We start from the raw sequence: 27931 nt of genomic DNA on the forward strand, positions 1-27931 counted from the left end.
GACGTAGGGTTGGTTCAACGCACCATCCTGCCGCAGGCCTAAATGTACGTCACAGAGCTGCACTCTGTGACCTCTCATTTCTCCCACAACGTTTTTGTACAATTTGAATAATTAAAAACTTTTTTTTTTTTTTTTTTTTTACATGAAAGTGAATAATGATAATAATAGAAGTGAGAAAACATTGTAAATAAAACCGTTCTCTGGTCTTTTTGAATCGGCACCATTTTCTGAGTTTTTTTCCCTCTACTTCCCAGGAGAGGTAAGGCGTCTTGAAGCGCCCCTCTGCCATCGCTGCCCCCCTGACAGACGATGGTTATTGAATAACAGACACTTTATGAGGCAGCAATAATGAAGTGAGTACAGACAGGGAATAAAGTGTGGACCAACAATGGACGGTTTGTTCTGTGTCCTTCAAAAGTGAGCCGTTTCTGAAGAGAAGTTCTTTATCTGAGGGATTTCGCAAGAAGGAATCTTTTTTTATACCAAAACAAAGGCTTGCCTTTTCTTTCATCTTCTTCTAACAATTGCGTCACTGAAGCAGCGTGTAAAATATACACACTGCTTAATCAGGGAGAAGAAAGGACTCTGCGGCTCCTGCTCCAATTTGATGAGTAAACAAACAGGAGCACGTGTCAAAAAGACAAACACTGGACAGTAAAGAAGAAACAGCACGTCTGCTATCAGTTAGAAAGCAATAATGCTCAAATAAAGTCAATCATTACTAAATAAAGCGCACTGTGATTGCTTCCAAATTGGCTTTAATAGAACTGCGATGAAATGTACATCATATATGATGTCAAATCTTCAATCTCTGAACGTAGCACTCGATCATTTTGTTTGATAATTTGCCCTCTTACAAGGCTGTAAGGCAAACAGTAAAAAGAAATATCTCAAGTCCTCCCGTTAGTACATTCTTCTGCTTCCTAATGCAGATAGAAATCAGCATATCAGGTTTGTATTATTAAGACAGGATGCGTCAACAAAGGTGCCGCCTCTGTTATCAGTCCCATAACGCCGTCTCACTTTTTTTTCCTGATAAAAATGGCGGATCACAAAGGAGCGACTGCGTGCCAGATGTAATAAATGCGCCCGTCAGAGAAAATTCATGTTAAGAGTTTGAATAAAACTCAAAACCCGAGAACAATAGAAGAGCTTATTAAAACAAGGCTGCAGCGCTATACAGGACTACTGTCATGGTGCCTGGATGGACTTTAAAACAAGCCTAAAACATTTTCTTCTTGACTTACATCCTTTTCTGCTACAGTGACGTAAAGGAATATACCTGAACTTATCCTAAAGGTTATCTGTTGTGTGATCCATCGTTTGAAATACTGTATGTAAACACAGCTTAGATTTGTGAAGTTATTCATTTCTTTATTTAAACCGTACAATTATATTTATTACCCTTAAGTTAGACTTCATTCAAGAGTTTTAAAAATATGTTTAAATTCATACAATTATACCTGTAGAAGTAAACATTTAAAATTAAACTTGTGTGTTTTTTTTTTTATAAATTCAAGGAAGCTTCTTATGAATTATTTCAGGATGTCTTACGCACAGTCAGAAATGTTCTTGTGTTTGTATCATAAAGAAAGAAAGAAGCTTTACCAGTTTTAAGAGTAAACTTCTTTTTTTTTGACATAGGCTTAATCTGATGACATCACTCTGGGCTGATGCGCATTTTCATGAGCCTTTGACTTTTTTCTATTTTATTGACCAAACCTTTAATGACCAAAACATTCAGCATAATAATCTACAATGACAAAAACAGTATCAGTCCTAATTTTCATTGGGGACATTATGATTAGTGCCTGGTCAACAGACTGGCATATACAAGTATATAATTATTATAGAATCAGTATAACAAGTTGCTACAAAAAGCCTCAATTCAGAAAAATAGGATTTCAACACTCGACTGTGAAGTTATTTCAACAGGAGGATTTTTCAATATCATCTTTTTTCCCTTTAAACCCTTTGGGTTTGAGACTGTGACCTCGGGGGACTGAAACCACACAGCAACAGAGCTGATCTATTAATCAGGATGTTTACTGAATGATACAATTTACAGATGAAACGTTGAATAACATTTTAAAATGCAGAACGATAATAACTCCCATTTCAACCAAATTAAAACTTATATTAGCAGAGCTGCTGATTTAAACCATATGTTGTTTAGAAATAACAGTAATTATAGTTATTTGTACAAAGAAAGAAACATATAATCGTAGAGAGAAAACAGTCTAAAAGGTGCATAAAACTTCAGTCAGGCCTCCAGTCAGTCTCTGAACAGGAAGGCACTGAGGAGAAGAAACATCCAGGCCGTCTGTCCTCCTCTCTTGTCACCTGAATAATCTGTTCCAAAAGGATACGAAGGCGGTGGAGTTAAAGGCACCTATGAATATGAGCAGCAGAAGGTAGAGACTCATCATGATGGCAAAATGATGTCTGAGGAGCCAGGAGGTGCTGCGGGAATGTCTGCAGGAGAAAAACACAAACAAAACTTTTGGTTTGCTGACACTACCCAAATCTTATTTCACTTATTTTGTTTACAGAAAAACATGGGGTATATATTTTGTTTCATGTTTCGAGTTGATGTCCTATATTCAAATCAAATAAAACCCACCATCTTAATCAATAGTAACGTTATTTTTCTGTAACTAATTCATTGAGTTCTTGCAATTAGCAGCTGTCAGGAAATCCTGTCTGCCTCATGTGATGGAACTACAACTCCAATGAATTCAACAACTAGTTACATGTGTGAATCAAAAAACAAACAGAGCTGTTGTCACAACGTTGCCCCACCTGTATGCTTAGAGAACTTCTACATAAAAGTAAAACGCTCTCAACATTACCATCTTATGTTTCGAGGGTTCTCAGTACTAGTGTGGGTAGTGTGTACATATCATTGAAGGTCAAATTTGTAACTCATTGCCACCGGACACATCTCCAGAGGTCTCAAATGTGTCTGCGTGGTATTTTCAAGCCAAATATTTTTGGGTGTAACGTAGTTCATCAATAAAAAAAAATGTACATCCTTAATGCAAAACAAACTATGACATAACCTCACCTGGACAGGTGCCTCCTTTGAGAGTAAACCAGCAGGTATTTTACACGCAAAAGCTGATTGTTGGTTACTACAAAGTACTTCTGCGGTACTTCTCCCCCTTCGCTGTTCTTTGCTCTTGAGCGCTGACGGTCAATGATTTCAGAATCTGAAATGAGAAATTATGGCGTTTATTTATTTATTTATATATACATATATATATATATATATAATTTGGACATAAGTGTAGCAGATTTTTTAAAATTGTGAATCCCACAGTTAACTCACCTTTTTTCTTCACCTGGCACTTCACATCTGGGTGATCAATGACTTCACACAAGGCTACACAGCTGAGCAGTGGACCCAGAAGACTTTCTCTCCAGCCGCTGCTGTGAGGACTGTAGAGCACTGCCATGCTGAGGTCACTGGTGAGGTAGGTCCCCTCTCCGAACACTGAGTTCTACAAACAACATGAAGAAAAGAAACCAAACCCAATGTAGTTGTTGTTAGTCGAGCAGAGCCAAGAATTCAAGAGTACTTTCACTTCACGCCTTACGTATCTCTCTTCTTCAACAGCTCCATGGCGTCCTGCACAATAACAGAGAGAGTACTTCCCAAAACAAGTTGAAACATTGATGGCTGAACTAACCTTGTTTAGGTGACAGTGCAGCCCGTTGTGAATGATAGAGTGAAAGTTCTCCAGTCGGCTCCCGTGGAATGCATAGAAGACGTCTCTGCCGGCCCTCATCTTCTCAAACCTGGCGTTCCTCTGGTCACAGTACTCCAGCTCAAACAAGAAGTCTGGTGCAGGCGCAGAAATCCCTTCATTTTCCGTCAGGTTACAAAGTTTTCCATACTGGTAGAGATGAAAGAAACACAATGTGAAAAAAAAGCAACAGGTAAAAGACACTTTTAATGCATCTATTCTTGAAGTTATGTACTTCATCTTTCTGCAGGGTCTTCACAGCAAAGCTCTTTGAAGAGAGAATCCAGTGTGTTAGAGCCAGGTGATGATCTCCCTCTCTGGGTCGTAGTCTCACCAACTCTCTCACCCCAGGCAAAGAGTTCACATCAGCCAACTAGAGAAGAAAAATAACTTATTGCATTCTTATATTGACCAAACAGTAGGAGTCAAACATATCCTTGGTATGCCTTGTCTTCTTTTATATATATTTGGTTTGAAATATATAAATATTTCAAACCAAAATGCTCAGTTTTATATAAATATTTACATCATAAAACCTCTCCTAATTTTGAGAACCCCCTCAGTGTCTTGCAGGCTCGTTCATCATCTTTTTACTGACACATTGCTAAACAGCACAACACTGCCACCAAGTGTGTGTTATCCCACCACAATGCTAATGGCATTCATGTAGTCCATTCTATCTCAGTGTTTCTCAACTGGGCTATCTTATGGACCCATTACACACTCCTTAAAGAGACAGTGCGACCTTTCAAATTTATTTAATGAAAAATGGGCACTTTTCTGACTTTTTGACACCATTTTTTCCCCCCCTGCCCACTTATGGGTCCCGACCCACCAGTTGAGAACCACTATTCTATCTAAACTAGTTTATTAAAAAGGCATGTTTCTTATTTTACTTAACTACCTCGTGTTAACCTCTAATACCTGAAATCAAGCCGTTTCTAAACTTGAATAATTGACTTTTGTGCGTAAAAATCTTATTTTACCAGCTCATCAAAATCCTTATTGTCTCCACTTAAATATCTTGGAGGGAAGGGTCTGAGGAGAGAGTCCTTCTTGTAGTTCTGTGCAGCAGCAACAAACAGGCTGCAGCGGAGGTCTGCTGCTACGGGGTCTCTGTGCAGACAGGAGCACACCAGCTCTCTGACTGCCTCAGGTGGGAGCGGGGGCTGCATTCCCAGCACTGTACACACAGGTGATAAGATAGCACAAAAGTTAGCTTACATTTGATTGATTGATTGATTGATTACATTTATTTCAGACATATCAAATAAAATCAAACATGTCAAAAATACAAAACAAAATGAAAAGCACGAAAATACAATAAACAAAAAACAATGTTCAAATTATTTCACAAAAAAGAAAATTACATATATTCAATTGATTTGCCTGAAAAGGAGTAGGAAGAAGTATAAAACTTATTTAATCCTACCCCTTTTCCACAGCTCAACAATTAATATTTATTAAATTAAATTCCTGTGTTCCTTATAATCTCTCTATATATACAATCTATCTATTATACAATTTTCTATACTATATTTATGATACTATATTTGATATTTACAATCCAATGACTTTCCATGCATATATACAACATGATATACTATGATTTTTTTACAATTTATATATTTATACAATCCATATATCTATATATACATATCTATTTTGACTGATTAAGAAGGCCTGCTCTGTGATAGGCTGCAAGCTGGACTCTTTTGTAGTGGTGACAGAGAGGAGGACTCTGAACAAACTGTTATCCATTATGGATAATCCTGATCACCCTCCTCACACCCTACAGGACAAACAGCGGAGCAGCTTCTCCAACACACTGATACAACTCCGCTGTCACAAGGACAGACACAAGAAATCTTTCTTACCGAAGGCCATAACTCTGTACAACAGCTCACCTCATGCCAGCAGAGAACTGTCATCATGATAATATCTGTCTCTGCATACTGTAATCTGTTCTGCACATGTTAAATTTATTATTTTTTATCCCTGCACTCATGTTCACTTCATTTGTCTGTCTACTCGCCTTTATATTGTATAGTTTCTGCTTATTATACGTCTACACTCATGCACTTTAACTTATGTCAATACTGTCCATTTACAACTCTGTTTTTGCACATTTACATTCAATCTTCCATATATATTCTTCCTATTTAAGACTAGTAATGCTCAGTTAAATCCTGGTTGTATATATTCACATTCTTATTTTTGATATCTTTTTAGTACTTATTTACTTTGTAGTTAATATTATATTGTGTTTAGATTTGCTAACATTGTGTTTTTTTTACTCATATTGTGTGTTTGGATAACCTGCTGCTGTAACGCCACAATTTCCCAGTTTGGGATCAATAAAATAATTATATTATATTGTACAATTTGATGTACTATATTTATATATTTATACAATCCTTATATCTATACAGTTTGGTACAGTATGTTTACAATTATACATTTGATGCAATCTATATATCTATATATACAAAGATTAATGTAAAGCTGGGTGTTAACAGTGCAACAAACAACAAGACACACAAGAAGTCATCGGCCAATGTTTGTTCATCTAGGTCTGCCAAGTTACTTTAGTTTCTATTTAACGTCAGCTGTAACTTTTTTGCTAAGCACCAAAACAAAAACATCAATTAAAAAAAGGTCCCAACTTTGCATAATATAGCTAATGTTACAGTTCCTGTATTAGATCAGCTCGTAATGTTACCACTCTTATCGAGCACAGCAGAGTGTGAAGGAGCTAGCTACATTAGCTCACACAAACTGAGCTACAACAAGTGAACAGCTGCTCATTTCTCGGTCGCAGTGAAGCATTGTCATAAATATGTGGGATCTTGAATGTATCCGGGCTACTCCCCAGTTGCATATAGGCCTATTTCACTCGAAAGACACTGGTTTTATATCGTAAATTGCGTTTACCTTTTAGTCTTCCTCAACTCATAGCACCACAGGAACAGCTAGCGTTAACCCCAAGGCACTGCGGCGTTCAGGTGCCGTAAAAATATCGAAATTATGAAAGCTACGCTCATGGACGCAACAAAATTCAAACATTGTCGAATGAAAAATAGTACGGTAGTGCTTTCTTCAAATGTCACATGGGAGGACCACCTTTCTTCTGCAAAATAAATGTCTCAGACTATGTTTTACGTGTCGGAAGAATCAATATTTATGAAACATGCGATGAATCGTCAAAGACATTTAATAATTTTAGCCCCTTTCAAATACCCAAAAAGTGGCTGGGAAAGTCCAACAACCCAAGATACTAGCGTTCAGACAATATAATTTGTGTCATTGACATCAAGCTTGTGGGAAATACTGAGATGTGAACTCATGAGTGTCTCCTGTAAAGGCCTCACATTTCATATAGTGGGATTGATTAAAACAATCCACAATTAAATAAAGATTTCAGTAACAAGTTGTACACCTTTTATGAAATTTTAATAGATGTTAATACATTTTTTTGAGTGGGAGATGAAATTGGTTGCTATTATTCAATTGTGTTGTTGTTGCTGTTTTATGGTAGCCTATTTTATGATGTTATGTGACATTCACTTCTAGATATAAAATGTGATGCAAAATAAAAAAATTGCATACCTCAGATTTTGTTTTTATTTTTGCTAAAAAAAAAAACATTGTCAAAAAGTAGTCTACGCAAAATGTAATTCTGATTTCTGAATGCATCCAGTTCCAGCTGCGATAGGCTACTCCTCTTCCTCATCTGTTTATTTTTTATTTTTTTGCAGTGACATCTATGTAGTAATATATTCTAACTATCTGGAAGCCAATCAGATCAGGTTGTATAATGCCTCCTCCGATTTTCAGCACTGTGGAAAGCATCATGGGGAGGCGGGGCTTGATCAAATATTCCTAATTCCTGATTGGTTTATTCAGGTCAGCAACAAATCCAGTTTTTTTTGTTTGTTGTTGGAGCTGGGCCCGGGTCCTGCCAACAGGGGGGAGGAGGGGGGAGGATGGGGAAGGAGGGGGGAGGGGGAGGGGGGAGGATGGGGGGGGGGGGGGGGGGGGGGGGGTATGTGCGTAAAGAAAAGACCTGACGTCACGTGACCGCCTCTTACTCCCAACCACCCATCATTTCAAGAATAACGTAACATATTTCTGTGTGAGCAGCGCCTAATCTGGCTGTTTCATCCTATGTGTTTTAATGCCGATTAATCCAGAGGATGCTATTTAAACGAACGGAGGGATTCTAGTGACATTCTTGGACCCAAAAAAGGAGGTAAGGCATTTAAATCATTGCACTATCATACCTTACACCATCTGAAGAGAGAGAGAGAGAGAGAGAGAGAGGGGGGAGATAAATGTATTGACATAAATCGGATTCTGTTTTTCCGTGAAACCTTGAAATCTCTATACTGGGTGGGTTTTGCATTGCGAGGAGTTTGGGCTTGACCTGCCTGCCCGTCAATCCGGATGATGTTAGAAGAAGAAGCAGCGATGCACCGTGTCGCACAGGCTGAAGGACGCTTCTCCATCGCGGTGATCACGATGCAAGCTGTGTCCTGCTGCAACATCACCGAGCTCCACCGACAGAAATACACATCTGAGAAACCTCTAGGGTCACAGTGAATGAAATCGACCAGGATTTATCTGTATTTCTCTGCAGCGATTGCTTTTTTTTTTGTAGCAAGAAAGATGCCCTTCAGAGCCATAGCATACAAACCACCGTGATCTGCGTTGAAATGTGGCACACAAGCAGTCAAATAACTGTGGAAGCTGGTAAATTGTTGCCTGGGGAGCTTAACAGATTGTTCTATTAGATATTACATAGTTATATATGTAGACTGTGTAGGCCTACACGCCTATGTCGTGCCCATAGGTTTATGAATACATGTTAGGAATGGCGTCCAGGCCACAGCACTGTTCTCCCACAACGCGTATTACAGCTCTAATATGCGGTCAAAACAATGTTTATCTCTGTGGATTTAATGTGTGGTCCACAAATAGGGTGTGCATTCAAATTGGGCAGGACCACCACCACCTCTAATCAAACCATATAGGTGTTCCAAGCCTCTTTTTTCCACCCATATGTAGTGGGTGCATGCATCCACGGGGAGGCCTATGAAGGATGGTGGCCTGTTGCCTCCAAGGAGAGCAGTGTGAGAGTGATGTTGCACTTCACTGAAACAGCTATTTGATTCTCTGCAGTTTGGTGTTAAAGGCAGCTGAGATCGAAGTCCGTGTGCCTCTTTGCGAGCAGAAGGAAACACTGAGCGGGTAACATGGCAGGTGAGCTTCCCTATCTTGAAGTCCATGCACAGAGCTTGGCCGTTTACTGCAACATCAACCCACTTACAGAAGCTAGATTGTAATCCTCCACGCAGCTGTCTTGACTTGATTTCTGTATGAACTTGGCTTGTGGGCAGCTGTGGTGAACTGTGTCCTTGTGTCCTAGAAAACAACTTCCCTCCCCTGCCTCGATTCATCCCCCTCAAGCCATGTTTTTACCAAGACTTCAACGAGATCCCAGACCAGTTCCGCACCATGTGCAAGAGGCTCTACTACTTATGGATCTGTGAGTGCACATGCTGTTAAAGTTTGTCTTTTTTTTTTTTATCTCTCATGTACTCCATCTTTTACTGCATTTCAAGTGTCAGCATTTTTAAATATCATACCCTATTTACCTTTGCTCCAACACTCTGTTGGTTCTTCCTGCCGTGTCACTTTGTTTAACCCAAAACATTATGAAAGCCCAACATCCTAAACCCTCCAGTGTAGCTGCGAGAGACCGGATCGACCGCTCTCACTGTCTTGAGTTTTCTTGTACATTTTTATGCATACTCTGCAATATTGTGTAAATCTAAGACCTTAGTGATTCTGATTAAGCAAATTGCCGTACAATGTCAGTTTGGAAACATTTAAAGCTTTTCTTCAAGCACAATGCAAATCTTCTTTTGTTCTTTTAAACATGAATAAAGATGATATGGTTTACTGGTTGCACATCACTGATAGAAGATTATTGGCCTGTTGAAACATTTTCAGGAGCCAAGACTTTGATGGGTTTTAATTGAGATAATCATTTTCCTTTTGATTTATTAAGCAATGGTTAGTTGCCATGTTTGGTGATAACACTCAATAATAGCACGGTGTCACACTGTCATATTTAAATCAACATGGTGGTCTCTTTTTTTATGTAGGTTCTTCCATTTGAAAACAAGAATGTAAGTCTGCTGAAAAAGTAGTTTAGTCTTCTCCTAATGTTTAGTGATCGTAGGGTAGGAACTGTGTGCTGTGTGGGCTTAGTAAATCGTAGCTCCAGTCGATATAGATTCACTGTGGCTGTAATATAGAACTGAAAATGTGATATTGTGTATTCGCAGAGATTCCTGGTGATTCAGTCCTGCTGAGTTATGAGTAATGCACCCTGTGGGACATTTGCCAAACATGTTTTTGTCTTCAGTCTTTCCTGTCTTGGTCATCCTCTCTCTCTCTCCCTCTGTGATGGTGACAGTGCATAGTGCAACACTGGCTGTCAATGTGATTGGCTGTCTGGCGTGGATGTGTGGAGGTGGCGGAGCGACCAACTTTGGCATGGCCTTCATCTGGCTCATCCTCTTCACCCCCTGCTCCTACGTGTGCTGGTTCAGGCCCATCTACAAGGCCTTTAAGTGAGCTGCTTCCACTCGGAGCATTACTCAACACAAGTACCTGCTGCCCTGCTCGATGACATCATCTCTGACATGCTTTACTCTCTCTGTGCAGAACGGACAGCTCCTTCAACTTCATGGCGTTCTTCTTCGTCTTCATGGCCCAGGTGGTGATCAGTATTATCCAGACTATTGGCATTCCAGGCTGGGGAGTGTGGTAAGAAACATGATCAGATAATTATCAAAACACTCAATCATTGTGTTTGATTTGGAAGTATTTAACAACTTCTGTCACTATGTGATAGACAATAACGTTTGTTGACTCTTGAATAATAAAAAAATGATTTTCTTATAGTTTGATAATGGTTAAATAAAGTTTAGTTGGGTTGATATCAAGTGACTGAAATACACCAAGTTTACATTGTTTATGTCAGTTTCTTAAATGAAATTTACTCTATGCGTCTTGTTTAAAACACTTTGCATTTGTTATGTTTCCCCACATTTTTATTCAGGTTTTTTCTTCACTTTAACTCCAATCTGCACCTAATAGTAGACTTGCACAGAGAGGCACAAATACTAATAATTTACCACCAACTTGTTTAATTTGCCATAGCCAGCACTGAACCAAAGGTTTCCTTTACCAATTATTTACTACATGGTTCATTAAAAGGTGAGAATAGGTTTGTCTAAAGGGTTAGTATTGTCTGGCAGTTTAATCTGGATGTAGACAAAAACATCTTTCACAACAGTCCTAAAACATTACTCGATTCTCATCTTACCTCTAATCAGGGGGTTTCAAAGTCTTAACACCATGAACCCCTTTCACATAATACTGGCATAACTGTGCAGTCCAAAAGCTTGTATATGTTTTGTCATCTGACATCATTACAATAATTTATAGAGTTAAATATTACCTATCCAGGGTGATGGTTTGGCTCAGTTGGTAGAGCACACTGATCGCAGGTTTGACTCCCTGCCTGACGCAATTTGGTGTGTTTAATTCCCCACTCTCTCTCCCCACATTTCCTGTCACTCTATATTTGTCCAATAAAATGAAAGGAGTCTTTAAAACTCCCAACTGGGGTAAGTTCAAAAAATCAAGTATGCACAGACTTCAGGTTGCTTACAATGATTGTTTTAGGATCTTACTTAGAAAAGCCAAGGTGGAGTAGTGCAAGTGAGCTATTTGTGAATGCAGGAGTTAACACCTTACAAGCTTTATTGAGGAACCTTATGTACAGATTTATCGGTCGCTTGAATGACTCAAAGAATGTAATTATAATGCTGCTGTCGAACCCAGGTTATAGTGCAGTACGCTACCAGTCATACCCTTGGAGACATCGGTATAAGTGCCTTTTATAAGAGGCGGGAATGTTTTTATTCTAATGTATGTGTGTGTTGTCTATTTTTTTTGTATTGTATGTCTTTTAAAATGGACCTTGAGTCTAATAATAAAAGTTGATGATGATGATGATGATGATGATGATGATTATGGATATAACTGAATAATGCTTGTGGATTAATAGACAACTTACTCTGATAGGGTTATAAAGAATGAATTCTATTTTTGTCAAAGTTAATGTCACACTATATCTAAAGATATGTTTTATTATGTAGAAGTGTTTACATTTGAATGAGTTATGACTCATGAAGGGAAGTTTGAGCTAAGATGCAAATGACAGAAATTCAGCTCTAAGGGTTTTTAGTTATCTTAGGTCTCATTCATCTGAGGACTTGACATATTTATGAACAACTTGGAGACAATGGAGCTACTGATTAATGAGCAACAAAAAAATGTTCAGAAATGTGTGATTTTTCTCATTTCTTTATTTTGTCCCGTTAGTGGCTGGCTGGCTACCATCACGTTCTTCAGCACCAACGTTGGCTCAGCTGTTGTCATGCTGATTCCCACCATCATGTTTACTGCCGTGGCTGTACTCTCCTTTATCGCCCTCACAAAGGTAACAAAAATAGATTTCTAAAGATGTTCTTGTGTTTCAAATACATGGGCCAGACATGGCCATCAAACAGGCCGGGGGGGGGGGGGGGGGTCTGGCACCGTGTAGGTACTAGAGCAAAAAATATATAGATATTGTAGAGTTGTTGACTGTTTCCCAGACAGACAAACATTTTTGTCGACTTCATTTTGTTGAAATGAAGATTAAATATAGAGATGAACTAATATTGAATGTCTTCCCTTTTATTTAAGGAAATATCGACCATGCTGCTTTTTTCATGTTTTGTATACATTGTTTAAAATGGGTTAGCGCTGTTTTCAACATTTGTGGAAATAGCCTCTAAGCTGCAAGCCTTCAGTTTAGTGATTGTCTTGGCAGTGGTTGCTGACATGTTGGGTCCATATTGTGCAACTGACTGGATTATAAACACTGTAAAGAAACCTTTTTCCTGACTTTCCACTTCGCAGTTGTTATAGAAACTGCTCTAGTCAATTCCACCTAAATTATGGAACCTACCAAACTAGGCTAATCAACCGAGCTTGCCAATGTTAGCACTGGCTAACTTAACTTTTATACAACAATAATTGTAAGCATTGTCATTCTTGTTTCCCATACTTTACTTTTTTTTTTGCAACAAAATTATTTTTATTTTCTTCCTAGAGCCCATTGATGAAATGCATTTTGAACTTCTTTTAGGTGCATAACTTCTACCGTGGCAGTGGGGGCAGTCTGGGTAAAGCCCAGGAGGAATGGACCACCGGGGCCTGGAAGAACCCCCACGTCCAGCAGGCCGCGCAGCAGGCGGCAATGGGAGCCGCGCAGGGAGCCGTGCAGCAGAACCAGTACTCGGCAGCTCCCACCTACAACTATGACGACCCAATGTAGGACAGAGGAGGGGGCTGGGCAGCAGTGTGGGAGAGATAAAAAGGGATCAATTAAGAAAACAACTCAGAATTAGGTGCCCTCCATTATTTCACTGTACAATTCAAAACAATGTCATGTTTTGGTGAAAGTGTACTTTATTTTATTCCGTAGGGTGTGGGAGTTTATCATTTCAGTCAGCTCATATTTAAATCAACAGCAAGTTATTATAAAGCTGTTGTATGTTGTTGTTTTAAACTCTTAATGCTGCTCAGTTTCAGCTGGTCAGTGTGTGGATTGCTTTCAAACGGAGACACCAGAATATTTCTAAAACCAGAACCCTGAGCCTCTTTAGTTTATTCAGGTAGGTTTATCTGTGGTTCAAACAGAGTGACTTCTCTTGATCTATTAATCGTCTTTGAATTGGAGTTAATTTGTTTCATGTGCTTTAGTAGCTCCACCGTCCCATTGGCCTTCAACGTCACCAAACACTAAAAACTGCCACTCCATTGATGAGCCGCGGCTGGTTAGAATTCATTTGATACGTCCTTAAAAAAGTTGAATGAGTTATTTCATGTTCAATAAAATGTTCAACAGTTTGGACAATGCGCTAGTTTGCTTCTTGCTGAGTTAGATGAGATAATGAATACTCCGTCTTGTCTCTGTACGATCAATATGAAGCTTGTTATCCATGGAAAGCTGGTTAAATCTATTTCTCTTAGTCTTTATGTAAACATTGACTTTTGAACCAGTCAGATATCTCATCAACATAATCAATAACTCCCTATAATACATTTTAGACCGATTGAAAGAAGCCCAAAGCAGATATAATTTACCAAATGCAGATTTCTCAGATCCTGTGATTTATATTATTTATACCTGGTGACCACATATTTCCATTTTTTCTGTTTACTGTTGAGAAGTTGCTCTGAGTCAGTTCTAGTAAACATTTTTACACGCTCAGGAAAGATGATAAATCGCTGGTTTTAAATTGGACTTGTGAAGCCCGTACACCTTCAAAGCGTTGGGCCTTTGTCTCCTTCTTTTCACTGTCATTTAAACATTGACAGGTGTTTGTTTTGACATAACTCTAATTATGTGTTATCAGGTCAAATTAAGTGGAAAAAAAAAACAAATATTACATGTTTAAAATGAAGCACATGCAGTATTTAGGATCGTAGTTTATTGGATTAAACATTCCAATTGAATGATTTAACGTTGTACCTGTAAAATATGATAGGAAACCAAAACACATGCAGGTTGGACATCATACTAATCATTGTCGTAGGTGGTCATAGCGTTGTATGAAGTGATGGATGTTTCCCTCCTTTGGCAAATTCTCCCACGTAACCCTACATGTAAATGCTTAAATGACGACCTGTTTCTGGAGCTCTGGGTTTCAGGCCTTGGTGTCATTTTTGTGGCTGTTGGTGTAATTCTATGAGTAGCTGTAATATGATATTTATATTAAAAAAGCAAGCCAGTTGTTTCTTTCTTTTTAAGTGAAACTGAAAGGGAGAGGATTTGTGTGTAGCCCTTGTGAGGCTGGAGGTGGCGTCATATCGATTTCAGTGAAAGATTTTGTCTGAAAACGTCTTCTACATTCAGTAGATGGTGATAACAAACAGTATTAGACTTGAAACAAATGTGAAGTATCTGAACGCTTGTTATTCCCAAACCTGTGAGTCGTCTTGTCCGATTGTGATGATGTGGTATTTAAAATAGGCTGTTTGTTGTTTTGACTCTTTCAGTTGTTGTTTTTTTTTTTTTGTTGTGTGTATTTAGGAGGATGTGTGAGTGAGTTTGAAGTCGTATCTTTCCATGGCTGTGGGTAACAGATTTGTTTTTTGTATAACTGTTATTATCATTTTCAAAAGTTTAAGATCATGTTTGCACTTGGCTACCTGCTGACGTCAATGCAAACTAAATTCACATGAAATCACAGTGCAGCAATACTAGGATCAATATATTAAACAGTAGATTTATGAGATAATGGGTTCCTGTTGTACAGGCTTCAAATATAGACATCAATTATAAAGACCCAAAACATAAAAGTGAAAATGGGCTTTTTTTAAACATTTGGACTACAGGCCCTCTAAGCGGATATGCATCCATACATTTTATTTACTCCCTTTTCCCGTGATAACGACTTCACTTAATTTTCTTGAGATCTGGACTTTTTTTTATCTTGTTACCTCGAGCTAACAAAGCTGTTTTTTCTCGTGATAATGGCACAATTTTCTGGCGATCTAGAAAAAACAAATCAGTAATCTGGTCACTGTGATAGGCCAGACTACGACTTGCCATGCTGCCACTCTATTGAGGTAAGTTAAGCCTTTTTCTGTTTGGTTTGTGATTTTGCAACTCTGGGGATTCAAGATAAATAAGTCCAGATCTTTAGAAAACAACCACAGACTGATTGTTATCCCGGGACAAGTGAGTCCATGAAGTGTACGGATGCGGGGCTTAGGGGGTTCTATACAGTGTGACACCACTAGTAGAAGTAATCATGTTCACCAGCAGATGCACAGACAGTAACCCTGAGTGTAACCCTGTAAACTGAACCGTTCACCTGTTCATCTGTTAGTTCATGCACAAAGTTTAGCTGATCAGTGGAAATGAGGTAAAGAGGATGCACAAACATGAACAAAAAAGCGCTACTTCTTCCGGTGTGTACTGAGATGTGTTCTCTGTTGAATTCTGGATCCGTCCATTCTGATGTACATACAGCACAGTAAATGTGATTATTGAAACGACGGTACAGCTGTAAAGTTATCATGTAGCAGAAACACTGCGTTCCATGTTGCTGTATCAAAGCTTTTCCATTACTGCACCTAATGTTCCCACATGTACTGTATATTGTTTGATATGTATCATCATGTACTATATCATAACTAGATATAAATATATTATTACTTGAGGTGAGGTAAATATTAGCCATGGATAAACGCATTTAGTAAAAACTTGCCCTAACAAGAAGAATGAAAGAAGGCTGTCTCCACGAGCGAGGCCAATGAGGAACACATTTTTGTGTATTACTTTTGTATTATTTGGTCTTACCCTCATAGATATTAAACAGTTCTTGTTGCATCCTGTGTTGTCATTTGTAGTTTGCACAAAGATCTTCTACACACACAAGCCTGAGTTTGAACTACATTGTTGTAGATGCAGAAGAACCCTTCATGAGGAGTTTGAAAATAAATAGTGTGGCAAAATAAACGTATGCTACAAACTCTCAAATATCTTCACTGAAATTGGTGACGTTAAGGATTAATTAATGTCAGCATACGGGAGCTTGTTTTGCTTTCCTTACCTGTTCGGTTTTTTGGATCCAGCACCAACTGAGGGATGTGCGTGTCTTTTTAGATTTTTCAGGGATTGATTAATGCTCACACAGTTAATAAATACTGATACAAGAAGATACCCCCCCCAACAACCCTCTGTATTGTATCCAGATACAAATACAATAAGTGGACGTGCTTTGTGTTATCATAAAACACAGGGCCATCTGGTTTGGCCCCTTATTCCTCCTCCCCAGCACCCTGTAAATAAAGAGTCTGAGTTGTGTGGTACCTTGATAGTTGGAGCACATCCTCTGGATCTCCTTTATACTGGGGGATCACCATCCCAGTCTGCCCCAGACCTCCATGGGACATCGAAGAGTCTTATCAGTCCAGACAGTCCTTCTACATCCGGGGCCTTCAGCATCTCAGGGCAAACCTCGTCCAAACCTGAACCCTTTCCACTGAGATGCTTTTCGACTACTTTAGGGACTTCTGGTAAGGCTTCCCCTGGATCCTCAAACACTGACACCTCACAGGAGGAACATGTTGGTTTGGTGATATCCAGAGTCCGGGTCAGCAGTTATCTACACCTGCTGTGAACAGATCTCCATAGCTGCCAAAACTCCTCCCACATTTTAAATAATCAGTTATAAATGATTATGATTTAGTTTTAAATTACATCATTCCCAGAAAATGTCCTCCCTGAAAGGCATTTATTTAGAGTTGTTTAAAAAGTGAAATCAGCATCAACTACAATTAGTATTATCAACTTTGTACCATAATGTCAGCACGTCAACAAAGTCACTGAAAAACTCGTGCTCTTTTCCAATGACTGAAATAACGCAGAGGGAAACCAGTAGCACAGCGGTAATCTTAAAATTCTTTATTCATAAACTTGATGCAAGTTTACAAATTACTGTACATGGTCAAAATGTCTTCAAATGGAAAATGAAAAATAAAATAAAACCAACACGAGCCAACCCAAGCAGGCCTGATCGTCCGTTTGTTGGTGCCAGAAAATGAATCAACAGCTGAGATAAATGAATATTTGAAACACAGTCCAGTAAGAGAAGCGTGCAAGTCTGTTCACCAAGGCATGACCTCCGAGTTCAATCGTCTCTTAACGTCCCCTCTGAGCAGTTTTGGCATTTTTTTTTAGGGGAGGGGATCACCACGGAGGGAAGGGAGGGGTGGATTGTTAGGAGGAAAACAAAAAAAAGGTTTGTGGTCCATCTCTCCTGTACCGCTGGACAACACAGCCCATGTAGAGGTGACGACCACCTGAAAACTCCTCCTTCATTAAATATATCACACATGTAACAACAGGAAGTGGAGAAGTGTGCGGAGGGGGGAAAAAAATGAAGCGCTAAGAATGTGTATGTTTTGTTAGATTTGACCTCTCCAGGCACATTATTGCCAGTTGTGCAAATGTTATTTATGAGAAATACTTAAAAGATCACACGCGGAGAACCTCCTCACCAGCAGCCTGTAAGTAACAGCAGTTAGTACTCATGAGTCTTTAACTGGGGTGGTCATCATGCTGCTACAATCCTGTTAAAATAGCATCTTTTTGTAAGTGCCCTTCTTCTTGCACTGCTTGAATTAGATTAAACATGTGGCCCATTTGCCCTTTTGTTTTCTTTGAAATCAGATCAGTGGGTGAATTCATCGAAACATCAGTGGTACAGAGAGTCGATTAACCCCAAACTGAAAGTGTGCATGTCCAGATTCCCCTTCGTAGTATTGTTTGTTACCTGAGTTGCCATTCCAAACATACTTTTGCTGACAGTGTTAACAGATAAGCTGCAAAAGAGCCACTGGATTGATACAGTGTGTGTCCTGTAGTATTGGGACCAGCAGTACTGAAGTAGTACTACAGTGTATTGCATGTTTAAAGTTAAGATTGAAGTGTTTCAGGTCGGTTCTTAACACACAAGAAATCATCTATTTTGTAACATACCGAAACACATCTGTGGTGTGGTGTTGTGGTGAAGGAAGCTCTGTGAGAGATGGACATTTTGGTCGCTGACTGAGAGAACTAAAGGTGAAAAAACAAGAGAGAGGTTGTGACAAGGTAACAGTCTCAATTTCCAAACTGGGTACAGGAAAAACCACTACAATCAATACATGTCAAGAAGATTTGATGCACATATTTAGCTGCAAACCTGTGAGGAATGATAAAGAAAATAAATCACTTCTGAACACCCTTCATCCCAGCACAGTTCTGCTTAACAAAGTCGCTTTCATCGAAGCCGATGATGTTCTTTAATAACAGCTTCTAACGCCAAACCTGCCATCAAGCTCTGCAGCTAAACTGATCAGAGACCGAGAGCCAAACTGATGTGTTAACAAAAATAAGGCAAAAAGAGATTCAGCATTAGGTCTAAAATGATTGCTGTTACACTCATCTTTATATCCTCTTGAAAACGATATTCATGTCTCTTCTTATTTCAGGTCCTTTTGCCATTTTTAAAAAAAATCAGGAGCCTCTGGTGGATTCCTTCAGTGTCAACAGGAAATCTTAGTTCCTGCAACCGCATCATTGATTCTGCTTGGCCTGATATTTGTCACACTTCTTAAACAGTGAGGGCTAAAATATACAGCATGGAAGTAGGGATTTCAATTTTTAAGATACTTTTTAATGATGTGGCTCAATTATTGTCTAAGAGCCTGAAATAATAAAAACAAAGGTCAAATAAAACTTCTAAAACAATTCTTGCATTTAAGTACCAGTTCATTTCCAAAAGAAAAATCAAAACAGGGAAAATTAAATAAACAGGAGATTGTGGTTAATAAAAACAGGTGCAGCCAGGTGCCGGCTGAAGAGTTTCCATATCAATCTTCTTTTTAAAACTTTCCATTCAGAGAGGAGAAAACTGTTCGTGGAGCCCACTTTGTCAAAGCAGCTAAAAGAAAAAGCCTTTCCCCACATTTCAAGGGAGAAAAGTTCTTTTTTCAAAAGACAAATGAGCATGTTTAGAAAACAGGACGAGTGATTCCCTCACATCATCCTCCTCACTACAACACTGAGAGGAGAAGCCGAGTGATACCAGAACGAGGTCTTTCCTGGAGCAGTACCTGTCCAATGAGCCGACGAGATGGTTTCAGCATGAAAGATGACGAATCCCCAGAGAAGTCAGAGGGGTGGGGGGAGAGGGGGATATTCCAAAGAAAACAAAATACTTTGACCCAAAGACGTGTTCTCAGTGCATAGTGGTAGTAGCTCTGTTTATCCGTCCTCTTTAGGTGGTGTGTACCAGCCTGCAGGATCAGAAAGACAAAGCACTTTGTAAAAGGGTCCTAACTGTTGTGTGACTACTGAGCCCAAACAGTTCAGAAATATTTACTCACCATTCTTTTCATGAATCTGCACAAGTGATTTGTACGACTGTTGTGCTCTGGCAAGATTGTACTGGTTCTGAAAAACAAATGATGTTTTTGTAGATGCACAGAAACTGTTTCTGAAGACAGAGATATATTGGACATTTGCAGTCAACAAAAAGTGAAGGACATGGTTTAGGTCTAGCAGGGTAATGTCTGTCAGTCCACATCATACGGTCCAATCATATTCAGCCATTATTCTACAGGATCCAAATAACAAATAAAAAGCATAAAATAGCCACCGATAAAGCATCAAAATAGCCCAAATCTTTAATCTATGACAGAGAAATGTCAGCACATTAACTGATCCTACACCAGTTTAACCAGTGAATGACCTCTGTGAGTGAAAAGACATGGTCATGTAAAGGGCAAAGAGCTGAGATGAGATGAGATACCTTATTGGCTCCAAACTGCACCCTGGCTTTTCCTTTAACCAGAGTTGCATTTATCTGCATAATGACAGACTCTATGGAATAGGCACTGCTCCAGCCCTACAAATAAAAGACAAAACAAACAAAACCATGAATCCTGACGTTACATATGATGATGATTACGTCATAATATAAGCCTCATTTACCATACCTGTTTTGTGAGAAGCTCCATGCACAAGGCCCCTCCTCCTAGAACATACCTGAAATAAAAGAATAATCAAATTCTGTATCAGGCTTTAGAATAATGTGAAAAATTATTATTAGAACAGGTGTAAACTGTATATTTGACAAGGAAAGGGATCACATGACTTTTTGCTTATGTTGTGCTTAAAATTGCTTTGACAACGTCTTGATTTGTCGTATGAGATTATTCATTTTACGAGACAATGCTGATGTAGAAACTGTTGCACTTTGGGAGATTCAGAGGTCGGTTCATTAACACTCAGTTAGAAAAACGTGATTTATTATATTAGTCAGACTAAAACTGGACTTTTGAAATACCTGTAAACTCATTAGTCTGATTGTTATCATTATAAGTCACATTTCTTAAAAGTCAGCCCAACACATCTAGATAATCTGGTTGGGTATCAATTTACTCTCTAAAACCTCAATTGGACCAAAACTGACTATGATGTTCTTTCCATAAAGTCTCAGTAAATTGCGTTTCAAAGCCTAACAACAATTGTATTAAAAAGTTTGCATTTTAAGATAGAATCACTGAAGATAGTTTACTTTAAAGCAAATCACATCGCATGTACAACACAATAATAGCATATCATGAAAGAGTACACTGTGCACCTAAAAGCACAACGTGATTTTTAAAAGGATCTGATGCGACCTTTGTAAGCAGGAAGCGCTCAGCACCAACACATCTTCAGCAGCTACAAGCATCACAAAGGTTGTGGAACATGTTCAGTCAGTGTCATCACATCTGTCTTTCTTCTATTTCCATCCACAGTACTAATTCCTACTGGGAGTTAAAGTGTCTGAACTAAATTAAAGGTCCTAAAGAGGGAGTCTTTTCTTGACAGATGCAGACGGGGCAAAGGGAGAGATCAGCACACACTCACCCTCCGGACAGCACAGGTGAGACAACCCGTACAAAAGGTGGGTCAAAAGGAAAATTATCCTGTCACATGAAGAAAAAGAAAACAATTAACTCTCAAGAAAACTATCACAACCTTCAATAACACAAATATAATCAAAGATGATCATCGCACTTACTTTATAAGAGAAATTGAGCAGAATATAGTCCACTCCTTCCTTTTCTTTTAAGACCTGCAAGTCACTATGTAATGGACTATCTGGGTCTACCCTGTAATAAAGAAGAACAGGTCAAATCTAAGATAAAAGAAAAAGTCATCCAACATTCTGTAAAATGATATAATCAAATTTAAATGAGAACTTACGTCCTTAACTTGACATGCCAATCATAAAGGCTGTCACTGACTAGTTCGACCGAATAAATACCTGTGAAATAAGAGACAAAAGCAGAGCTTGACTTGAATCTGCAGATAAGATTCTTAAAAAAGATTTCTGTGAAGAAATACATCATTTCAATCACCTGTCTTGTAACTCTGTGACCTGTAGATCTCCCTGAGTTCCTTCATTAGGCGGTCTGAGGCTTGGACAGAGCCTGACACTGCACCCTGCAACACAAATCACAGAGTTATATCACACAAATAGTCGGACCCCTGAACATATCAGAGACATATGCAGTGTGCGGGAGGAGAGCAGCTCTACATGAGTGAAATCAAAGATCACAAGGTGAATGTTTCATTTCTGTCTGCTACAAGTTAGTCTGACAGCTTCATACACAGTTTGAAAGCTAAACAAGTCAGATTGTCACTAGGGATGGATACCTAAAACTGTATGTGATTGGTCGGTACTGAGAGTACTGTTAAGCTCATGTACAAACAGTGCTCTTATCAGTATTTATGGTGCATTGCATTTGATCTCAGATGTCAGAAATTCCGAGTAGCGAGTCTGATACGTCATCAGGATCACCCCCGGAAGTCAGAATTGTCTTAAGCAGCCTGAGCTCAAATCCAACATGGCTGCTACGTGCATCAACAGTAAAGTTTAAGATGCAGACGATAGTGTTTATTGGCAACTTAGTCTTGTTTTACTGTAATTCAATCGATCACACCGATACAATAGTATTGTGAAAGTTCTATCCTTGGATAGATGTTGTCATGTGACTTTCTCCTGCAACTTATCACATAGTCTGTTGTTATAGCCTGTTATTAGCTTAACAAAACAAAAGGTAGTCGTGGCGACGTTCATGTTGTTCGTCTTGTTACACACTCAAAACTGGAACGCAGTCAATCAGGGTGTGACGTCATTCCCAGCTGCGACATCCGTGTTCTGAGGTTAATGGAACACACCTTCACAGTCCCTCATATCAAATGCTGTCACTCTGTTCATTAACTCGTGATAAACCTGAGGGTTGTTACCTACAGATACACATCAGGCATCACACTTAAATGTAATAGAAATCAAGTATCTCCTCTGAAAATAACTCTGTGAGTCATGACTGTCTACAATGGGTGTAACACCCAAGTCCCACTGTCTGTGATGCTTTCCGAATTTTCCGAGTCCTATGTTCAGTTTGTTTACATCGCCCGGACGGCTGGCTGACTCATCCCCTCGCGTATAAAAGTTGTTTAATTGAGGGACTACAGAAAAGAAAAATAACATACTGTACTCACTGCTTAATTTAATGTCACATAAGCATTTCTAGATCACGGTCATTTCGGGGTAAATGTTCATGCAGTTTGAAGATACGAGCATAATATAGATCGCTAGAATTAGCATGCTAACACAACAATGCAGCGCAAGTTGTTTTGGTTTCATGCTGGTGCTCATCTGCTGGATCAAAAAATCGCATATAACGCCCTTAACTAACTCTTTGTTGGACAGCAGCAACACTTTGTCTGCAGGGGGAGGAACAATTAGCCTTTTTGCTGCGGTTGATGGCCACACTGACATAAAATGAATATAGCCAGAATAAATAAAACTAAGTAATTCACATCCAGTAGCCATGTTATACATCTGTAATAGTGAAACTATCAAGACAAACGAAGAAGAAAATCTATCCATGAAGATGTTATTTAATAAACATTTAGAACTAAAATGCTGCTCATCTCATCGTCAGCTTGTAGTTACAGGTTATAAACATGAATTGGCCTGCAGATAACGGGTAGTGTCAACCTGATTAAAGTATGTACAACTTCAATTAATTACAAAATGAGACATCTCATTACATTTGCCGAGGTTTTAGAAGCATTTGGAATTAAAGAGGATATTATAGTGTGCCTGATCGGGGAAGTATGTATGTATTATGGAAGTGATAATAAACCGAATCTTCTTGATAGGACAGCTGAAAAGAGACAGGAAATGGAGAGTGTGGGGGATGGCAAGTAGCAAAGGGGCCGAGGTCGACTTTGCAACCATGGCCACTGCGATGATGAATATAGCCTCCATACATGGGGTGCGGGACAAAGCCGTGAGTCTATCAGGCGCCCCCAATAAACAGAATCTTGAATGAATTGGATTTATTGACTGAGATGTCAAATAAAAATAAAGTCTACATTAAAAAAGAAAATATACGGAAAAAAAAGAATTCCTCAAGAAAATCGTGGAATAACAGAGCACTTACATTCAAGTGATCCTGTCTCTGGTTTTTACGAATCTTCTCCAAGACGGCCAGATTTTCCTTTTCTATCCCATCATCCTCCGACTTTTTACCATCTACTGGCTCCTCTTCTTTCATTTCGTAATGGTCCAGGTCTTGGTCCAGGTCAATGTCCTGCTGCAGTTGTATAATTTATATTTAGAAACAGGATGTAAAACTAATTTCACCATTTAGCTTTAAATTATTTGAATCCTCTGAACTGTCAAAAATATACATAGTCACCTCTCCCATGTCTTCCTCCTCCTCCTCCTCTGACGTCACCTCATCTGAAGGGCCATGCTGTAGTGTGAGGAAACCATTGTGAATTGAAAAACCCTGAATGCCACAAAGAAAATAGAAATGTTCTTTTGTTAAAGATAAGTACCTTTCTCTCTTGGGTGATTGGGCCGGCAGGTAGAGGCTGGTCGAGCATTTCTACATCAGGATGTTGTGGCAGGTTGTAAAGCCGACAGAGGTCACAAATGAGACGCTTCAACTGCTGAAGAAGCTGTGGGTGACATCAGCAAGATGAAACATCTATACCAAAAAGAAAAAAAAACTAACATGCAAAATGTGTGACATTAACATTTTAACCACATCAGCAGACTTACCAATGTGCTGCCTTTTCTCACATCCTCCAAGCGCTCCAACACTTCAGCCAGACAAGGATCATCAGAGTCAACAAACCATATCGGGGGCGTTGAGGGATACGATTCCTACAACAGAGTCAACAGCAGGACATGGAAAATTAGCAACTGATGTTTGTAAGTTGACAGATGTAAGGCCTACATTTTGTGAATGACCTCTGTGAACAAAACTTGTTGCTTTTCATGATACCAAAACGACGCAGAGGACATTTTCTGTGATATAAAATGTTTAATTTTAATCATAAGCTTTAAATGATATCCAACCAAACACAGCCAGCCACTGGACATAACTGCAAGCTTTACAGCAACAGTATCTTGAGCACCTGAAGAAAAATGGCTGAGAGTGCCACTAAAACACTGGCATGTATGATGAAGAGGGTTAAGCAGAAAGGAAATCTACAGCTGGACTCTAGTGTAGTATTAAATGCACATTACTCTGTAAAAAAAAGTCCAAATATGTCATTTCTGGTACTATACAGCATATGATTTATAAATAATATAAAGTTTCCAGAAAAGGAAAATACTGCACACATCTATACAGCACGGTATAGATTTAACACTATTTGTAAGTTGAAAAAAATTGTGATTTTTAATCATTCTGATATGAAAAAAACATGAATGTTATTGCCTTGTACCTGACTAGATTGGTGTAGACATGTGTAACTCTTTCTGACTGCATAAATACAATAGCATTCAACATTTTAACTTGCATACCTTATGGGACCAACTACGATGCGAACAAATTAAAATACCCTCTATTTACATCACGTCCTATACTAACTGAGTCTTCTCTTGAAGAAGGCGGTACAGACCTTGCATGTTTTGCATCTCTACCTACTTTTCCTAGAACTGCTTGGCTAAACCAGGTGGGTCTCGACAATCAAGTGCTGGTGACCACACAACTAATCTGCAGATCAGACATGAGCTAGGAGTGCTATGGGGGGCCTCACTGACTGAACTCAACGAAGGGGCTCATTGTATTTATTTACGGTTTATTTGATAGGGACAGATTGATTACAACAAAGACAAACTTAAAAACAACAACATCCAATGTATTATCAGTGTTTATAGCGGATGCTTATTTTGCAACACCTGTCCTAGAAGGGCTTTTGTGTGAATAAAACATTAAAAAGGGAAAATAATTTAACAGGCCTGTCTGTGTCCACTAAGACAATTTGTTGTTTTTGCTTAAAAAAAGAGGATGTGGTCATGGTCATGGTCATGGTTTGGTAGGGTGGAGGATATGTTAATTATCTGTGCTACCTGAACCATACAAAAACACCATGGCCTTAATAGTTTAAAGGTTTTATGTTGAATCAGCTGCACTTTCTGATTATTAAAAATAAGATCTTTAAATATATATATTATAATTATGTGTGCCTAAATTCCCTGCCCAATAACAAGTCATCAACATTAAGAACATGTATGTAAAATACATAACTCACATTATTAGTTGGTTGAAAGAAATAAAAACATTATTGCAGTACAGACCTGTCTATATCGCTTTCTACATGTTTTGTTTCCCTGAAAAGGATTACCGTCACAGCTTTAATGTATGCCAGTTAACTTCGTCAGAGGGGTCAGGCTATTTACTGAAACGGTAGAAAACAACATTCCAGTAAACCGCCTCTTATTTCACGATAAATAACTCAAAACGACACGCAGCGTTATGGACGTTCAGATAACTGTGTCGTTTAAAATACGACGTTAAAAGAGTCAAAGTCCCCCCCTGTGTGTCGACCACATTAAGTTGAGAATAATAATCCGTGTGTTCAGTAGTTAGAAAGTTATCCTCCGTGTTACTAGACGCAGTTATTTTTTGGCTAACAAGACAAGCTAGCGTCAACGTTACTTTCAGGCTAGCAGAAGCTACCGCAGCGTCGTTACTAATCGACGTTTTCGCTTATAGTTTTTTGGAAGTGTAAATAAAAACCGACTCGGTCTTGTTTTCTTGAATCGTCTGGGTTACTTTTGTATGTTTATGGCCAAACACAACGCGAGGTTTAAACGAAGGCTTTTAGTCGTATTTTAATTTGTAAACACGAACACCTTCCCTCTCGGCGGGTTTGGTTCCAGTTGATAGTCGGTGGCTGCGTTAGCTTGTGCGCAGCGGCTGGCCTGAGACTCACCGTGATGTTGCAGTGAATGATCAGCAGCTTCTCTCCTGTTACGTTAAATTGGCAACTCAGTTCGTCGGGTTTCCAGTCTATTATTCTAAATCGTTCGTGGTTTGGGTCAAAAATGGACTCCAAAAACTTCAATTCGGCCTTCAGCCCCGACACCGACATCTTCTCCTCATCTCAAAGCACCAGGCCGCTGGCAGGGGGAAGTCGGGGCGGGATGTGACCGCGCAGTGAGTCGGTTCTACGGATCTCGCATGTTAGCGTGAGAACAACAACAAAGGGCTGGAGGGTGAGGTTCATGATGTACACTGAGAGGAGTATCTGACAGGTCACCAACTACAGAACTTTAATTTAAATACAATGTATTTTTAAAAAAAATCTATATAATTAGCTCTTTTTTTCCTATATTTTTATATGTGTGTATATGTTATATGTTTTTTTGTATGTTGTGAAATTAGATTAAATTAAGTTTATTTCGGTCAGCATATAAAACAAAACAAAAGACAAAGCAATATTATTACATTACAATAATTTCATGGTTGTTTATAACCCATATCAGCCAATTGAAATAATACTTGAAAGTAAAAACAATATATAACAATACATTACTATTGTTAGGATTATTACTATATTTGCTGTTTTAATACTACTACTACTACTACTACTACTAATGATAAGACAGTGCCCTCTTACTCTCTGTCCCAGTGCGGGTCTCTTGAGGAAAAAAAGCAGTCATACACTTAAGTCAATAGCTAATCCATATATACCACATACACATAGTCCTTAAGATTCAAAGAATAATAGTCATATTTAATTGAACATATAATCATCTCAAATTAGCCATGAAGGCACAATTTTGCATGTGATAAATAAACAACAAAGTGTTACAATTCTCTAAATTCATACATGTTGTTAATGCATAAATAGAGAATTTTATTTTCAATCAAAGCTTCATGAACCCCAAAGTCCTAAGATGAATCAGAGTATCATGAGTTAATTTACAGTAGACAATTATTCAGAAAAAAACTTTCTAGGAAGGACACGTCACCCTTTATTTTGTCACTGCCTTAAGATATTGGCAACCTCTGATTAGCTGAAAAGGTGTCTTTGTTTTAAGTGTAACAAGGGCCGTACCAATGTATTAGTTTGCCAATATTATTGGCTGATATTTCCCTTATATGGGGCAGCCCAGATGTATAAT

General features: G+C 38.8%; 3 protein-coding genes across 4 annotated transcripts; 1 reads left to right on the forward strand and 2 right to left on the reverse strand.

The window, feature by feature from the left end:
• Positions 1-1678: 1678 nt before the first annotated feature.
• On the reverse strand, positions 1679-6750 carry parp16 (poly (ADP-ribose) polymerase family, member 16). The gene is made up of 7 exons (XM_061035626.1): positions 6686-6750; positions 4736-4933; positions 3985-4122; positions 3693-3899; positions 3332-3503; positions 3068-3212; positions 1679-2475 (listed from the first exon to the last, which is right to left on the reverse strand). Exons 2-7 carry the CDS (start codon positions 4922-4924, stop codon positions 2340-2342), a joined length of 987 nt encoding a protein of 328 aa, XP_060891609.1. The 5' UTR covers positions 4925-4933; positions 6686-6750; the 3' UTR covers positions 1679-2339.
• Positions 6751-8855: 2105 nt separating this feature from the next.
• On the forward strand, positions 8856-16276 carry scamp5a (secretory carrier membrane protein 5a). Its single transcript, XM_061035627.1, has 6 exons — positions 8856-9011; positions 9178-9297; positions 10234-10390; positions 10485-10586; positions 12213-12330; positions 13024-16276. Exons 1-6 carry the CDS (start codon positions 9005-9007, stop codon positions 13210-13212), a joined length of 693 nt encoding a protein of 230 aa, XP_060891610.1. The 5' UTR covers positions 8856-9004; the 3' UTR covers positions 13213-16276.
• Positions 16277-17340: 1064 nt separating this feature from the next.
• On the reverse strand, positions 17341-26998 carry LOC132972656 (ubiquitin-conjugating enzyme E2 Q2-like). Of its 2 annotated transcripts, none has more exons than XM_061035644.1 (13): positions 26737-26998; positions 24572-24676; positions 24346-24468; positions 24204-24260; positions 23946-24095; positions 21849-21933; positions 21694-21754; positions 21509-21599; positions 21355-21413; positions 20436-20484; positions 20249-20344; positions 19824-19890; positions 17341-19733 (listed from the first exon to the last, which is right to left on the reverse strand). In XM_061035644.1, the coding sequence occupies exons 1-13, from the start codon at positions 26893-26895 to the stop codon at positions 19702-19704; spliced, it is 1134 nt and encodes a 377-aa protein (XP_060891627.1). In that variant the 5' UTR covers positions 26896-26998; the 3' UTR covers positions 17341-19701. The 2 variants fall into 2 exon arrangements, with proteins under 2 accessions (XP_060891627.1, XP_060891626.1); XM_061035643.1 differs by having other exon boundaries at positions 23946-24098; positions 26737-26996.
• Between the last annotated feature and the right edge of the window lie 933 nt (positions 26999-27931).

The sequence above is a fragment of the Labrus mixtus genome, chromosome 4, assembly GCF_963584025.1.
Source record: "Labrus mixtus chromosome 4, fLabMix1.1, whole genome shotgun sequence".
In the NCBI taxonomy this organism is placed as follows: domain Eukaryota; kingdom Metazoa; phylum Chordata; class Actinopteri; order Labriformes; family Labridae; genus Labrus; species Labrus mixtus.

Bases quoted from the DNA above. Each gene is read 5' to 3' on its own strand.
- parp16 (XM_061035626.1), bottom strand. From the start codon at position 4,924: ATGCAGCCCCCGCTCCCACCTGAGGCAGTCAGAGAGCTGGTGTGCTCC. The intron at 3,900-3,984 runs GTACATAACTTC...CATCTCTACCAG, and splicing joins AGACCCTGCAGAAAGATGAA to TATGGAAAACTTTGTAACCT. The intron at 3,213-3,331 runs GTGAGTTAACTG...TTCTCATTTCAG, and splicing joins GTGCCAGGTGAAGAAAAAAG to ATTCTGAAATCATTGACCGT.
- scamp5a (XM_061035627.1), top strand. The intron at 10,587-12,212 runs GTAAGAAACATG...TTGTCCCGTTAG, and splicing joins ATTCCAGGCTGGGGAGTGTG to TGGCTGGCTGGCTACCATCA. The intron at 12,331-13,023 runs GTAACAAAAATA...AACTTCTTTTAG, and splicing joins CCTTTATCGCCCTCACAAAG to GTGCATAACTTCTACCGTGG.
- LOC132972656 (XM_061035643.1), bottom strand. From the start codon at position 26,895: ATGTCGGTGTCGGGGCTGAAGGCCGAATTGAAGTTTTTGGAGTCCATT. The intron at 21,600-21,693 runs GTAAGTTCTCAT...TCTTTATTACAG, and splicing joins TGGCATGTCAAGTTAAGGAC to GGTAGACCCAGATAGTCCAT. The intron at 20,485-21,354 runs GTGAGTGTGTGC...CTTTTATTTCAG, and splicing joins TCACCTGTGCTGTCCGGAGG to GTATGTTCTAGGAGGAGGGG.